The following is a 15,023-nucleotide window of genomic DNA, read 5'->3' as shown; positions in this document are numbered from 1 at the left end:
AAGATATATATATTTTTGCAAAAAAATTAGTATTTTATATATATATATATAATTTTTTTGCAAAAATGTAAATGTCAAGAATTAATATTACATTACATTACATAGACTAATTATTCAAAATTTTAATGCTTATGCGTGGTCTCGCGAACTTTTATGAGATCGTTAATAGCATCTCGTCGACGATTCGCTGAACACACTGGTTGCATTCAATAGAAAAAGCAGCTTTGCGAGTGTTATAAGATTTTTAATATATGATTGGTTATTGCACTTCCTTCCTCGCGAGATTTAATTAAATATATAAATCAATTTAAAAAATATATAACAGTACATATAATGTAAGATATATTTGCTTTTTCTGCTAAACGCAGCCATTAATCAGAGATTTTTTATTGTAAATAATAATTTAAACAATAAAAATACAATATGACGTAACAGCAGGTGCATTCGGCAGACTTCAACAGTTGCAAAGCAATTTTCTTTCTCAGAAAATGTTCTACGCATGAAAATACACACATTTACAAAATTATAGAAAAGTTGAAAAAAAGAGCGTTATGTGCGTTATTGCATATTTATATTAAAGAATCAGATTTATTCCAGTGAAATCTATCGAAAACAAATTTTCTAATTCGCTATAAGTTTTATCGATAAAATTCTAACAGAATACAACGCCGATTATATTATATACAATATTGTTTTGGATATCGGAGATCGAAACTTAAGTGAACAATATTATTTATGTCACTCGATAACATCCTGTTAATAATAACGTCTTTTCTTGGTCGGTTATTAGATCAAATGATAAATTTACATAAACAGTTGTTTAATGTCGATTTTAGATCTCACTTCAAGAGCAAATACCTTTTCCTTTTTCACGAGTTTATTTCTGCTTTTAAATTAGATAAACTACACGGAGACACAATATTTTCTTAATTATATTTTTTAATAGATACCTATTGCCAAAATGCGTATATCAAAGCAACCACGTATTAATTTAATGTCAAAATATTATAAGGAACTAGACTACATCGAACATAAGTGTGCAAGACAAGTGAGTTTTAATCCATGTGTGAACTGCATTTATCAGCACATCGCAAATTTATCATTGATATTGAAAAATGATGAATCAAAGACTAGCAGAACATTTATTTTGACAAATGTTTGAAATTTTCTATATTGAGATTGGATTATTCTTTTAAACCTAGATCCAATTTTAGCATAGAAAACTTCCAACAGTTGCAAAATATATAAATCGCTAATCTTGCCTTGTAAAGTTATTTGTTTTCCTTGAAATGTCTAATACTCATTTTATATATTTATATATTTATTTTCAGGAGAGGCTTAAAATATTGCCAATGATAGAAACTCCTAACACTAATGATATAATACAGAGGTAATAATATTAATAAACGAGCGTTTAGTTTTAGGACGCATACGACAAATTTTTATCTATTTGTTCCTATTTTCAATATTTACTTTTTGAATTTGCAGACTTAATCACGCGATAGCGTTAATAAATGATAAAAATACGAAATCTGTCTTTAATCATGTAGATACACTTTATTATATTGACAAACTGATATTCACTTATAAAAGTTTACACACATATGAATACAAAGACAATATATCTGGTAATATCACACAATCTCAAGAATATTTAATATTATTCTCTTAATGACATTCTTATCTTCATAAGAACAAATTAAGTTATTCTCTCTCTTCTACAATTCTGGTTTTTCTTTTAGAAAATAATGAGTCTAGGATTATGATACTGATATCAATACTCAATTTATATATAAAAAAGGAAGTGCAATTATTCTTTGAAAATATGCTCATGTAAATATATAATCAAAATTTGCATACTAATTATATTTATTAAACATAATCGATATTTTCTTTTGAGTAAAAATGAATATTATAATTTATATAAATAAGTTAAATAGGTCAAAAAGTATAAAGTTGATTATCAAATATTATTTCTTATTTTTACTTTATCTAAAAACTTTAATAATTTCAAATTAACAAATATATCTAATACACGAAAACTTTCAAAATTGATACTTTATATATTTGTCTTTATATATTTCAGTAAAAATTCATTGATAAGTGATATATATAAACGGTACAAACCACTTCTTTCACGTAAGAAAATGGAAAACATATTTGGAATATAATTGAAATCCTATTTTCATTTCTTTTAATTAAGATTCTACAAATTTATATAGGTCAAATCGTGGACGTAATACTTTTTGAAGATTCAGACTTGTATGCAGTTATTTGTGAATTAAAGTGGTTAGACAACTTTCAAAATTTTAATCAAATTTGGGTGTCAAAATCGATAGAAAAGAATTTTGTATCACTTGTAACTCAATATTTTAAGAAGTTCAAGTGTCCCATTCATGCGTTTCAATTTAAGGAAGAGTTACTGACGCCTCCTGTACTTTGTAAAATAAATATAACATGCATATGGTCCGAGGATATTGTAGCTGCCAAGAATTTAGCAGCATCCTTAGATGTATATTTGCTTATTATAAGTAATACGATATTGTTAAATCGTTTTGAACACAATAACAGTTAACAATTTTCTTTTTGACAGAGAAACTTTGTATTCATAAATATGATGCCTTTCCAAGATGTTGTTTTATGTATGCCTCATATGGAAACATTCCAAGTCCGCAATAAGCAACTTCATCATTCGGATGAAGATCAGTATATAATAAGCACTATACAGCCAACAACCTTAAAAAACAAAAAACCTTTAAAAAAATCTCCAAATCCGTTTTATGATTATATGTTTTATGATGGTGTATGGCAAAAACCTGTAAACGATACTTATTGGATACAAAATAATGTTATAAAGGCACAAGCAACGAGGTATAAATTTCCATATTTCTCATTGTGTTTTAAATACCAAATCGTTTTTAACTTTTACAAAATCTAATAGTGACTTGGTATATTTGTAATTGATTCATTCGTAATTGATTTACTCTAGAGACGATATTATTAGATGCGTTGCATCATCCAGGAAAGCATACAAAGATTGGAGTTCCCAGTCTACTCAATTCAGAATACAAGCATTGTCCACATTAGCATCTGCCATAAAAGATAGCAGGTACATTAAAATAATTGTGTCTCTTGTAATATGAAATATCTTCTTACGAAACATCTGATACATTATCTTCTTTTTTTATTTAATAATTTCAGATTGTCGGAAATAGTAATAAAATGGATCAAATTTCCGTATTGGTACGAATTTATGCAATTTTATTTTCAAAGCAAGGTAACAAGAATCCGTAAGCCGAAAGGCATTATTACGCTCATGGAGAAGGATGAAACTGTTCTATTTCGTAAATTGATACAGAGCTTGATCATCGGTAATACCGTCATTATCATATGTACTGCGAAAACACCTAATCTAGTGCAGTATTGTGATATATTCTTGAAAACCGAGATACCGCCTGGAGTTATAAATTTGCTGTCTTGCGAAGATGTAAAGCTTCTGAGCGATGGTTACATGGCGTCTAATCTTTCGGATATATATTGCCAGTTCACTGTATCTAAGCAAATTATAACCAATTTTTAATAATATGACTATTGACGCTGTAATAGAAAACCATCAAGATTAATAGATGTAGATTTTCATATATCAAGTTAATTTTAATGTTACGATCTTAAGTATGAATTTTTGTTCACATTTTCAATCAATTTTAGAAAATAACAGTTTATAACAACATGCAAATTTCACCATTGTAAAAAAAATATCATTTATATAATCATTTATATAATCATTAAAATTGCCGCATTAGATTGTATTACTCATGTTCGAATTTTCAATCCCTGACGAAATGCAACATTGCACAAGCATTCGAGAACATTCAAAATTTGAAATAGTTGAACCCATCGAATGTTGTCGAACTATCGTTACTATTATTTCTTTTATATGGCCTTTTATATGTTCTTTATAAGTCTAATACAGGCCAAGATGATTTGCGAAAATAATACGTAACTCGAATTCAGTAAAAGATGCAATATAAATTTGAAATTATGAAAAAAAGAAGCGAAGAAGTGATCGTCAATTCAAAAATTACGAAACACATCGCTCCACTACATGGAATATTATAAAAAATCGTCAATTTTAGATAAATTTTCGTGATTATCAAAGAAGTCTGGAAGAACTTAAGATAATTAAATATAATATCGATATTATCGACTATTGATATAAATTAATGATCTTATAAAATATTTATGTTAAAAATCATTAATTTATGTCATTAATTTACATCATTTTAATAAAATACGTTTGGAAAATCTATTCGACGAACAGAGTAACATTTACTTGTCCAATCAGAACGAAGAAATCTTTGCCCTTTTTAATTCTAATTGGTCAAGTAAATGACTACGTTCAGCAGAGAAAGCAGCTTTGCAACTGTTGAAAAAAATCTTTGATCTGATTGGTTTTTGCCATTAGTTCCTCATGGATCTCAATGTATAAATTATATTAAAGGATTTTACAACAGTTGCAAAGCTGCTTTTCCTGCTAAACACAGCCAATGGCTGCGTTCAGCAGAGAAAGAAGAGCGCTCAGTGAGCGTTCAGTGATTTTTTATTATGATTGGTTTCTACACTTACATTCAACGAAGATCTAAAGGCAAGGACCAATCATATTGAAAAATCTCTGAGCGCTCACTCATCTGCTTTCTCTGCTGAACACAGCCAATGCTATTTCATTCGTAGTGTAGGGTTTGAAACGGCTGAATTCTTCTGCGTTCTAGAACGATCAACTGCTACATTTCATGTATCTTTAGTTAATTTGTCGTTAAATAGAAGGTTAATGTTCAAGGTAAGCGCACTACGATAAAAGACTATACACATATTATTAAGCATCATATCGCTTACCAAAAGACAGAGGACGTATGTACATACCACAATTAAAACCATGTGATAGCGGCTTGGGCTACGTTCCGATATTCACTGCCAGCATTGAAAATCCATAATATACGTGACATGAACTATATATTTTCAGTACTGCAGTGAAACATTGGAACGTAGCCTTGATATCATCGTCCTCTCCCTTTCCTCTCAATCGCTTCACTCTCATAACGCGTAGTGTACTCGCGCTTCCCTCCTTCCGTCCCTTCGTCTCGCCTGCTAAGGAATATTCAGTACAGGTTATGTACGTCAGTTGTCAAAAGATGATGTTTTGAGACGTCCTGTCACGGCCGCGACGACCCGTCGATCCGCTCCGCGTGTTCCGTATTTCCCTCCCGCCTCTCCAACCACTCGCTACGCGACGAACGGGACTAGAGTCGTTAGTTTCATGTGATTTCGCGCTCGGTTTCTTCAGCTTCTGTTCCGCCTCGCGGGTGATGTTGGGAAGTGCTCGGCCAGACGAGCGCTAGACCAAGAAGTGTCGCAATCGAGACCGTTAAGAATGGTCGACGAGGTGGTGGAGATACCACGGAGCCTCGGTAACGAGGACGTCGAGTGCATCATTGACACCGAGATCGATGGCGATGACGACGATTCCGACGGAGTCATAGTTCCGGAACTTCAGGGTACACTATCCAAATGGACAAATTACATACATGGCTGGCAAACTAGATTTATTGTACTCAAAGATGGTACTTTGTCTTATTACAAATCGGAGCAGGACAGCGGATACGGGTGTCGTGGCTCGATTAGTCTGTACAAAGCTAATATCAAGGTGAGAGGTTGTGCCCAGGTAGATCTATCTTGTTGAACGCGTCTGATGTGATAGCAACGGCTGAGAGTATTTTTTCATTAATTTGTCCGTGTTAACAGGCTCATCAGTTTGATGAATGCAGATTCGATGTGTCGGTAAACGACTGCTTGGTTTGGTATTTAAGGGCGAACAGTCCGGAGGAGAAGCAGCGATGGGTAGATGTCTTGAAATCTTACAAGGTAATTATACGACGCAGTAGTATTATGTTACACATAGAAATTTAATTTACATAAATTTTAATTCTATAATCTAACATATAAGATTTGTTATCTGTGAATCAAGATATTACCAAGATATTACCAAATTGAATTGTACATGGAAATCAGTAATTTTTGCTTGCAGTCAGAATCTGGATATGGGAGCGAGAATAGTCTCAAACGACATGGTAGTGCCATTTCGCTCGTGTCAAATACACAATCAACAACGAGCGCTGGTAGTCTCACTAAACGTGGTATTAGAGGATTAAAGGAAAAATTGGCCGAAATTGAAACCTTCCGGGATATTCTAATCAAGCAAATTGATACTCTGCAAAAATATTTTGATAATTGTGCAGAAAATGCCAAGAATACTTCCAAGGAAGGTAATAATTTTTAATTCATGAACATCTGTTCTGTCTCTTATTCTAAATAATTTGGAGTAAATTCATAATGTTTTTAATTATATATAATCATAATCTATAATTTATATTATTAGAATACATATGAAACATATGGGAAAAGCTTTAATGCATTTGCTCAATCTTATTGCGATAAATTTCAGAAAAGAAAATTGAGACAATGTTTGATCCAGCCGAACAATCAGTGGATTTCAAAGGAGAAGCGATAACATTTAAGGCCACCAGCGAGGGAGTGTTGGCAACCTTACAGCATTGCGTCGAATTGATGGTGCAGAGAGAGGATGCATGGCGCCGTAGATGGGAGAAGGAAGTCGAAAAGAAACGAAAGTTACAAGAACTTTATAAAGCTCTGAAAGACCAAGTTGCCATGCATCATAACGGTTCTCCAAGACCCAGGGTCCTTATTCACGGAGGTCCTGATTACGAGGTTGAGTTTTTACAAGAGTTTCTTTTTCAATCTCGTTGCCACATACAATTTCTATTTTATTTTGAGATTTTGAAAGTATATTCAAATATTTATAGTTATATAGGTACTTACAATACATTTCTATATATTATAATAATAGAATGGAGAAACATGAAAAAAAGATTTAAAAGTTGAAAAATACTTTTGTATAATATAATTGTGAGATTGTAATATTTATTTATGGATATCATGTATCTGTTCAAGTTGTTTGTCCATCATTATATAACACTATATACAACACTTGAACAGCAATATATTTGTATAACTATCATGATAGCTTTAAACAAAATAAAAATTAGAAAGATGCATATAAAATTGATAAATCATATTTTATATATTACATTAAAAAATACTTCGTGTTGAGTATATTTCTACATTCAATTATTATGTAAATTATTTTCCAAAATTTTTTGAGAAATTTTATCATCTTTTAATTACATTTTTAAATATAAGAATTTGTTAAAATTATTTATTTTCAATTTTTATTTTTTCATCCATATTTATATGCTAATTATTTTTCTTTAAATTTTTTTTTAGTATTATGAATTTTTCATCAAATATTGATGACGATAGCATTTTTTAACTTATGATAAAGTCATCTTACATCATACTGTGTCTCTAAATGACATAAGTAACGTTTATATATTAGAAAGTAAGAGAAATTTGTTTCTACCTATATTTCGCAATTGCGTATAAGGTCACTACTTTGGAAATCTTTCACCCGTTTAGTATCTTTCAGACTACTAAAGAATACATATAGACTTACATATTTACGCTTCATATAAATACATATAAATACTTAAAGTTTCAAATTTTTTTATTAAAGGATGAAATTGAAGATAAAGTTTTATAATGTGAGTTCGTGATTATGTACACTATTATAAATAAAAATAACGAATTTGCAAAATAACGATATTTAAATGTGCATACATTTTTTTTACGTATTTGTGTACAATGAATTATGAATTAAGATCCAGAGAGATAAATACGCGTTAAAATTAGTAATTTATTTCAATAACGTTTGACACTTGATATTTAAGGAAGGTCCGCACAGCGCTCTTTGCGACGAAGAATTTTACGATGCTGTCGAAACGGGTCTGGATAAAATCGAGGAGGAGAATCAACTAAGGGATCGTTTAAAACATAAATCTGTTTCGATTTTGACATCCCCTGCCACAACAGCGTCTACGCACAAGCTATGGCCAGAGGTAATTTATATTTCTCGATTGTAAATAAATTCTTAATTAACAGTGTCAATTTTTAATACTAATTGTTAATTATCTACATGTTTGTTGTATATTTAACAGAAGCTCTCATATCTTACATTTTGTTCCGTTTACAGATAGAGAAAATTACGATGGAACAGTTGCATTATGCCCGACTCGGCGTAGGTGGAGCGGGTGGTTGGCAATTGTTCGCTGAAGATGGTGATATGCGAATGTACCGGCGAGAAGAGGAGGCTGACGGGTTGGTCGTAGATCCTCTCAAAGCGTGTCACGTCGTCAAAGGAGTGACCGGTCATGAGGTTTGCAAGATATTCTTCAGTCCTGAGTACAGAAGCGGTTGGGAAGCCACTTTGGAAGACATGACAGTTGTCGAAAACATTTCCAAGGATACATTATTATTTTTGCAAACGCACAAACGCATCTGGCCAGCGAGTCAACGAGATGCGTTATTCTGGTCGCACATACGCCGAGTGTCCGATGATCAAGATCGCGACGCTCATGATCTGTGGATAGTCTGTAATCACAGTACTGAACATCCTGATTATCCGGTATGTATTATTTGACACGGAAAATTTCCTTACTTATCGAATTAGATTTCAACATCATTAAGTGAAATGATCGTTGTAGCCAAACGCGGGTAAATGCGTGAGAGTTTATCTGACGGTTTGTTTGGTATGCCAAACATTCATCGATCCCCCGAAGGACGAGGAAGAAATAAAGAGGGAAAATATTACGTGTAAAATAACATATTGTTCAGTTGGTTAGTATATTAACATTCGTTAATGTTTTAATTTTTATTAACTATTATAATTGATGTATCTAATATGTCTGAATAAAATTCAATAATTTTTGCTGTTATTAGATGTATTTAATTGTAGAAGAGAAATTGTATATTACATATATACTCGGCTTTCTTCTTTCTATACTAATATTTTGTTTTGAATTTTAGTAAATCCAGGTGGATGGGCTCCTGCATCTGTTTTGCGGGCTGTTTACAAGAGAGAGTATCCAAAGTTCCTCAAGCGTTTCACGAACTTTTGTATCGATCAATGCAAAAACAAGCCAATCACATTCTGAATGTGATAAGAAAAAGCAAAGAACTTCAATGTTTTCCATCCAATTCCTTATTCACTATCTCGAAGTGTCTTCACGTGATTACTGTAAAAACAAGTTTGTATTGTTACATACTGTAGGGATTATAGAACGGCCATTACGACGTAAGTGAAACCGTTTTGTATATTACCTTTTTTTTTTATTTGCTTAAGATAATCGACTTATATAGCTTACGAACGGGAAAAACGAACCGTTATATTAAAAGCCATTTATGATTATAAGTGAGAGTGTATGATAATTGCATACACTGAAAAAACTAACTTTGATGAAAGCACGCGTGGCTGCAGCACCGTTTACAAACTATCCTTTTCCTCTTTCGTGTAACATCCTGTTATTTGTTATACAGAACGCTATAGCAGAATCCAATTGTACAAATCTTTAACAAAAATTGGATTCATATACATATTTATCTCTTGTTACATATTACAATCTACAATTAAATGCTGTATGATATCAGATTATACCGTTATTTTTATTCGTACATAAAAATGTGTACATTGCTATGCGATATAAAGGTCATATAGAAAAACGTAATAAAAAGACTGTTGTAGATTTATTATAAAATAACAATCGTTTCCACACATCATGTCATTCATCAAACCTTTCATCTCGTACAGTAAAGATATTAGAATGAAGAAACGTGAATGTTTCTTTGAGAAACAAATTTATTTTTGTCAGTTAAATGAAACGTAAAGAATTATTCTATATCATGTATATACAATGTACAAAATACTCTAATACATTTACTGGTGCAGAGAAGACTACTAAGATAGCGAAATCTCGACTCTAGCCTTCTCAGTTCTACGAAGTAGATCGACCCGCTTATAGATCGTAGGCAGTGAATGAATTAATTCATTTTTTCAAGATATATTATCAGATAATTCAATAAAAAATTTTAACTTTAGAGAATATATAATTAAATGAGATATTATTAAATTCTGAATAATAAATATCCTATTTCAGCATCTATAAAATTCTAAGAAGCATATGTTTAGCAAATGATAACATGATTTTTAAAAATAGAAAATAACTATAAAAAATTGTATTTACCTGTACAACTTGTATATTCAACAAAAAAATATTTAAATGTAAATGCATTTAATTTTACATGTTGCATAAAATAATAATGACAATATATATATATATATATATATAATGTATATATATATATATCAAATATAAGTTATTATGTGATCGGATAAAATTAAAAAATTGCAAACTTATGTATAAATATGACATGAACAATGAGCGTATAAACAAGCATGACAATATGAAGAGCTGACTAACTCAAAATCATTCTGTTGTAAAATATTTTGCAATGTATCAAATTAGAATTCTACCAATGCTTTCTCTGTACAGTTCTATGCATTATCGCTTATAATAAGAAAAAATTACAAATATCTTAACATTGCATATATACAATCCAACCATTTAATTTCTTTCAAACATTTCTTAACAATAGATTACTATTTTTTTTATATATTACGTATAACTCATGTTTCATAACATGTATACGTATGTGTAAAAGACTTCAAATACAAAGTCAAACGTCGATCATTCTTGCAGTTCTTTTTTTTACATATTATAATGAAAAGGCAAATAGTATTTCACACTGAATAAAATGATTTTTACAACTTCAATTATATTTACACTTTTTAAAGAAGAGTTCAACATAAATACAAAGAAACAGGAATGAAGTTTTCATCAGGTATCATCGTAAGAAACAATAAAAATTAATCGATATGTTGAACATTTACCTGAGAGTTATAAATACACATTAAATGCAATAGTATTCCATACCTGATTGACGAACTATTTTAATCAAATACAACTATTTGAAACATGGCAAAAAAAATCATTTTATTAAATCAATATTTATATCCAGTGTTTTACTGGAATGATGCGTTGAAAATTTTTTATCTGTTTATATTTAATTGAAGTTATCACATTCAATCGAAAAAGAATTGTGAGTTAATATCAAACAGCTAAATAAGTCTTTTAAAGTATTTTGTTTTACAATTGTTGTACAATTATATAACAAATCATAAAACTGCTGCGCGAATCTAACTCTCAAGAACGACATTTCTTTAAAAAACACTTGATTACCCGTTAAAAATGTTATAACCTACATTACTATGACTTTCCTTATGATTCGTAAGAGCCTAACTTTTTTAATACACTGAGACCCTTCTCTTCGTATTCCTCCCGCGTTATCCACACGGAATCTCGATCCTTCGTTATTTCTGCTAATACAGCACCACCCATGAAAACCATGTCTTTACGTCGAGGTGAGTCTTCAATTTTTATTTTAAATTTCTATAAAAACATTTATATTTATAAAATATTTGCAATATTTGTACCAGTATTGCTAAATTTTCTTATTACACAACGAACTTACATTTAGTTTGGTAGTATCATTCTTTAATACTCTTTGAAGATAAAGTTGCTTGATCTCTCGCTCTAACCTCGATGGAAGCCCTGGATACATTGTACTACCTCCACTCAAAACAATGTGCTTATACAACTCACTTCTGATATCGATATCAGCCGCTTGAATTGTGCTAAATACTAGCTCCGCTATTCCTTGCGCCTCGACATTAATTAAGTGAGGTTGAAAGAGTGCTTCCGGTGCTGCAAATCTCTCGCCTCCTACTTTTATCACACGTCCGTCAGGAAGCTAAAAATATTTACAATAATTTGCACATCTGACTCTAAATCGTCTCAAGTATTAATAAAATTATACTAAGTATATATGAATAATATATATTTTACTTACAGTATAGGATTCTACCAACACAGTGGTTTCAAGAGCTAACTTTTCTTCCGTTTCTATGTTATAACCGATATAACATAGTTTCTCCTTCAGCATTCGTACCGTTTCAAAGTCGGCCGAATGGTTGAATGCATAACCGCGCAGCAGTAACAATTTAATTAGATACATTGTAATATCGCGTCCGGCTATGTCTAATCGTCTGGTCAAATGTGGCAAAGCGTATTCTTCGAACACAGGACAAATGTGTGTGACACCATCACCTGAATCCACGACGACACCGCTGATCAGTCCTTGAGCGTATAATGTCAGCACCGCCTGAATCGCGATGTACGTTCCAGCAAAACCGTACTTCTCAAACATCACCTGTAATAATGTCATGCTGGTTAAGTTCTAAAACGTCAAATATAACTTTCTCGGAAGCGCGTAATCTTACCTCGATCATTTTTTCTCTATTCGTGATAGGATTCATCGGTGGCTCGGTTAATAGAATTTTACATTCTTTAGGATTAATATTCATTTTCTCCTTGCCGAAGGTATAGTCCCACACATGACACATGTCTTCCCAGTTTCTGTCAAATATCAATTGTATTACGACTATTTATAAATACAAGCGCAAGTATCTGATATGCCTGATATACATACCTAACGATTCCATTCTGCATTGGGTAACTTATCTCTAACATAGAACGAAGTTTACTCGCTTCATCACCAACCATTAAGTCCTGTGACAATAATATATGATCATCAAAATCTGCATGCATCACAAAGATACACTATGTTTTATAAAGATGATATTATTGTTTTAAAAATAAGTATGACACAACAATTCTAAGTATTTGAACAACACTGATTAGTTAAATACCCAAAATAATGTATAATAAATCTATTTCTTTTATGACATATAATAAAAGAATTAAAGTAATTTCATAAAATTTTGTTTCATGAAATCGGTAAAAATTAAAAGAATAAACATTTTATGATTATTCTTTGATATATTAGGAATTATCTAATATTTTCATAAAATGTTATAGTCAATAATAATTATAATATAATATGTTATTTCAGAGTTAGATTACGGAATGTAATTCATGTTTGATAGTCTTCTACGTTAAATCAGTTTCCAAATGTGTATACCTAAGCACTTCGGAAAAGTTTACCGGATTATATCAAACATACTACTCCCATACCTACAGTCGAAAAAAATTCCTCCTCATTAAAACACCGATGCGATGGATGTATATAGCATCAAAAGAGTACAATAAACTTACAGGCATGTTAAGTACATCCTACGAGAGCAAATGTAAGCACACATAAATACATTAGATAATTATTAGGAAGAGTACGATACATACGTAAGTACCCACGTAAGTATAAAAATTACAGATAAACAATATTATTACAAATCTATCAATTTCCGATTCTTTTGTTTCATCAAATAGTATTTCTGCCAAAAATTATCAAGAATCTCTTTTGGAATCTCTCGCAAAAAAAATTACATGTAATGAATATAATATAAAATCACTTGATTAAAAATAACATCATAACTCCAAGAGATTGTTAATAAAACTCATCAAACGATTAAATGTTAGAATGCTACAATTAATGTTCATCTTACATTTTAAATATAGGTTCCTTTTTGTTAGTAGTAAATGTCACACTAGCCTCTCAAATTCTTTTATTAACATCAGTGGACAAGCATACGAATTATTTTTCAGTCGGACTTAAGCACTAAGAGGGGCAGGGGGAGCACACGACGTAATACTATGTAATGGACTTACACGAACGCAATATTCTTGCTGAAAATATAATGGTTCTTATTAATCATCTAAATACTGCTAAATACGTTCGAAGCTTGGAAAAATTATATCCTAAAACTTTATATACTTGACACAAAAAATTATGTCCTCTTTCTATAAATATAAAAAATATACATTTGATATCTTTTTTTATATGATTTGATAAAATTTTATTATAGCCAACAGTTGCTTTACATTTATAGACAAGAAAATAAACGTTTAGGAATAAAATATCTCGGTAGTCTCTATTTCTATCAATATAGATTAACTTTAATAGCAGTTTAATTTATTTTTTGTCCTTTTTTAGTTCTAAAGATTAAAAAAAAAAGATAAAAAATAAACTGAAAGATTAAAGTTAATCTACATTGACAGAAAGCAGATATAAATTTGATGATTAATTACTTGGGCACTTGTATCAAGACAAAATTACTTGCCCTGTATCTTTAAAATATAAGAGCTCATCAGAAGTCTGAGGCAAGGGATGTACATACCTTCACATCAATGTCACCAATCTTGTTGACAGCTCTGATTATTGGTCGGCCAACTATAGATGGAAATATGTGAGCCGGGAAATTAGCACCAGCGTATCCACACTTAACGAACTATAATAGAAAAACTGCACTAGTGCCAGAAATTTGCAAATCGTCTACATTGTGATGCACACATTAATCTAGTGTATCCTCTCTTAATCAGGACAGTGAGACAACACTCACAAAAGAAAAAAAAACGAAAGAAACTCTTACCCCTGTGCCATTGTCACAGACAATGATCTTCCTCCCCTTGCTGTCCATTTCGATGTTACTCCGTCAAAAGTGTACTTTCTCTCTCTCTCTCTTCCTTCTTTTCTCTTTCTCTCTCACTCTTGATTCTCCTTCAAATCGCTCTCATATCAGTTCCATCGAATGATTAATATCTGCGGACGTTTACAGGGCGTTACCGGTGTGCGCGATATCAAAATCGACAAAATCGTTACATTTGTCCATAGTTACCGTTTCGTATCACAGTCGATGATCCGCGCGAGAAGCGGAATTTGTCATGGAAATTCGTTTCTGAAGAGGAGAAAAAGAAAAGTAGATCGACGTTCCTCGGACGTGAAGGATCACTTGGTGCACACAAAGAACGGCGGACGAGCAGATCCGAGTAAACTCAAATCGAGAGCTGCCATTGTTGTGCGAGAGAGACAGAAAGATAGATAGATAGAGAGAGAGAGAGAGAAAGAGAGAGAGACAGAAAGATAGATAGATAGATAGAGAGAGAGAGAGAGAGACAGAAAGATAGAGAGAGAGACAGAAA

General features: G+C 31.4%; 3 protein-coding genes across 7 annotated transcripts; 2 read left to right on the top strand and 1 right to left on the bottom strand.

Annotated features, from left to right (window-relative positions):
- Positions 1 to 448: 448 nt before the first annotated feature.
- LOC105427793 (uncharacterized) lies at positions 449 to 3,809 on the top strand. Its single transcript, XM_089080297.1, has 9 exons — positions 449 to 1,048; positions 1,332 to 1,390; positions 1,489 to 1,628; positions 1,743 to 1,833; positions 2,087 to 2,139; positions 2,223 to 2,512; positions 2,594 to 2,871; positions 2,990 to 3,109; positions 3,202 to 3,809. Exons 1-9 carry the CDS (start codon positions 962 to 964, stop codon positions 3,578 to 3,580), a joined length of 1,497 nt encoding a protein of 498 aa, XP_088936423.1. The 5' UTR covers positions 449 to 961; the 3' UTR covers positions 3,581 to 3,809.
- A 1,276-nt stretch (positions 3,810 to 5,085) lies between these two features.
- cert (ceramide transfer protein) lies at positions 5,086 to 9,701 on the top strand. The gene is made up of 8 exons (XM_011639706.3): positions 5,086 to 5,701; positions 5,800 to 5,919; positions 6,083 to 6,320; positions 6,500 to 6,783; positions 7,863 to 8,030; positions 8,165 to 8,596; positions 8,676 to 8,808; positions 8,998 to 9,701. Exons 1-8 carry the CDS (start codon positions 5,429 to 5,431, stop codon positions 9,123 to 9,125), a joined length of 1,776 nt encoding a protein of 591 aa, XP_011638008.2. The 5' UTR covers positions 5,086 to 5,428; the 3' UTR covers positions 9,126 to 9,701.
- Positions 9,702 to 10,783: 1,082 nt separating this feature from the next.
- Arp2 (Actin-related protein 2) lies at positions 10,784 to 14,918 on the bottom strand. Of its 5 annotated transcripts, XM_011639708.2 has the most exons (10): positions 14,720 to 14,918; positions 14,474 to 14,643; positions 14,222 to 14,332; positions 13,713 to 13,730; positions 13,203 to 13,220; positions 12,577 to 12,656; positions 12,368 to 12,503; positions 11,938 to 12,297; positions 11,560 to 11,838; positions 10,784 to 11,477 (listed from the first exon to the last, which is right to left on the bottom strand). In XM_011639708.2, the coding sequence occupies exons 2-10, from the start codon at positions 14,519 to 14,521 to the stop codon at positions 11,307 to 11,309; spliced, it is 1,221 nt and encodes a 406-aa protein (XP_011638010.1). In that variant the 5' UTR covers positions 14,522 to 14,643; positions 14,720 to 14,918; the 3' UTR covers positions 10,784 to 11,306. The 5 variants fall into 5 exon arrangements, with proteins under 5 accessions (XP_011638010.1, XP_011638012.1, XP_011638011.1 ...); XM_011639710.2 differs by lacking the exon at positions 13,203 to 13,220; XM_011639709.3 differs by lacking the exon at positions 13,713 to 13,730 and having other exon boundaries at positions 14,720 to 14,917.
- Between the last annotated feature and the right edge of the window lie 105 nt (positions 14,919 to 15,023).

The sequence above is a fragment of the Pogonomyrmex barbatus genome, unplaced genomic scaffold (assembly GCF_055798465.1).
Source record: "Pogonomyrmex barbatus isolate J1 unplaced genomic scaffold, ASM5579846v1 scaffold3, whole genome shotgun sequence".
NCBI classification, from domain to species: domain Eukaryota; kingdom Metazoa; phylum Arthropoda; class Insecta; order Hymenoptera; family Formicidae; genus Pogonomyrmex; species Pogonomyrmex barbatus.
The sequence above is the reverse complement of the archived record's forward strand: the minus strand, read 5'-3'. Positions and strand labels throughout refer to the sequence as shown.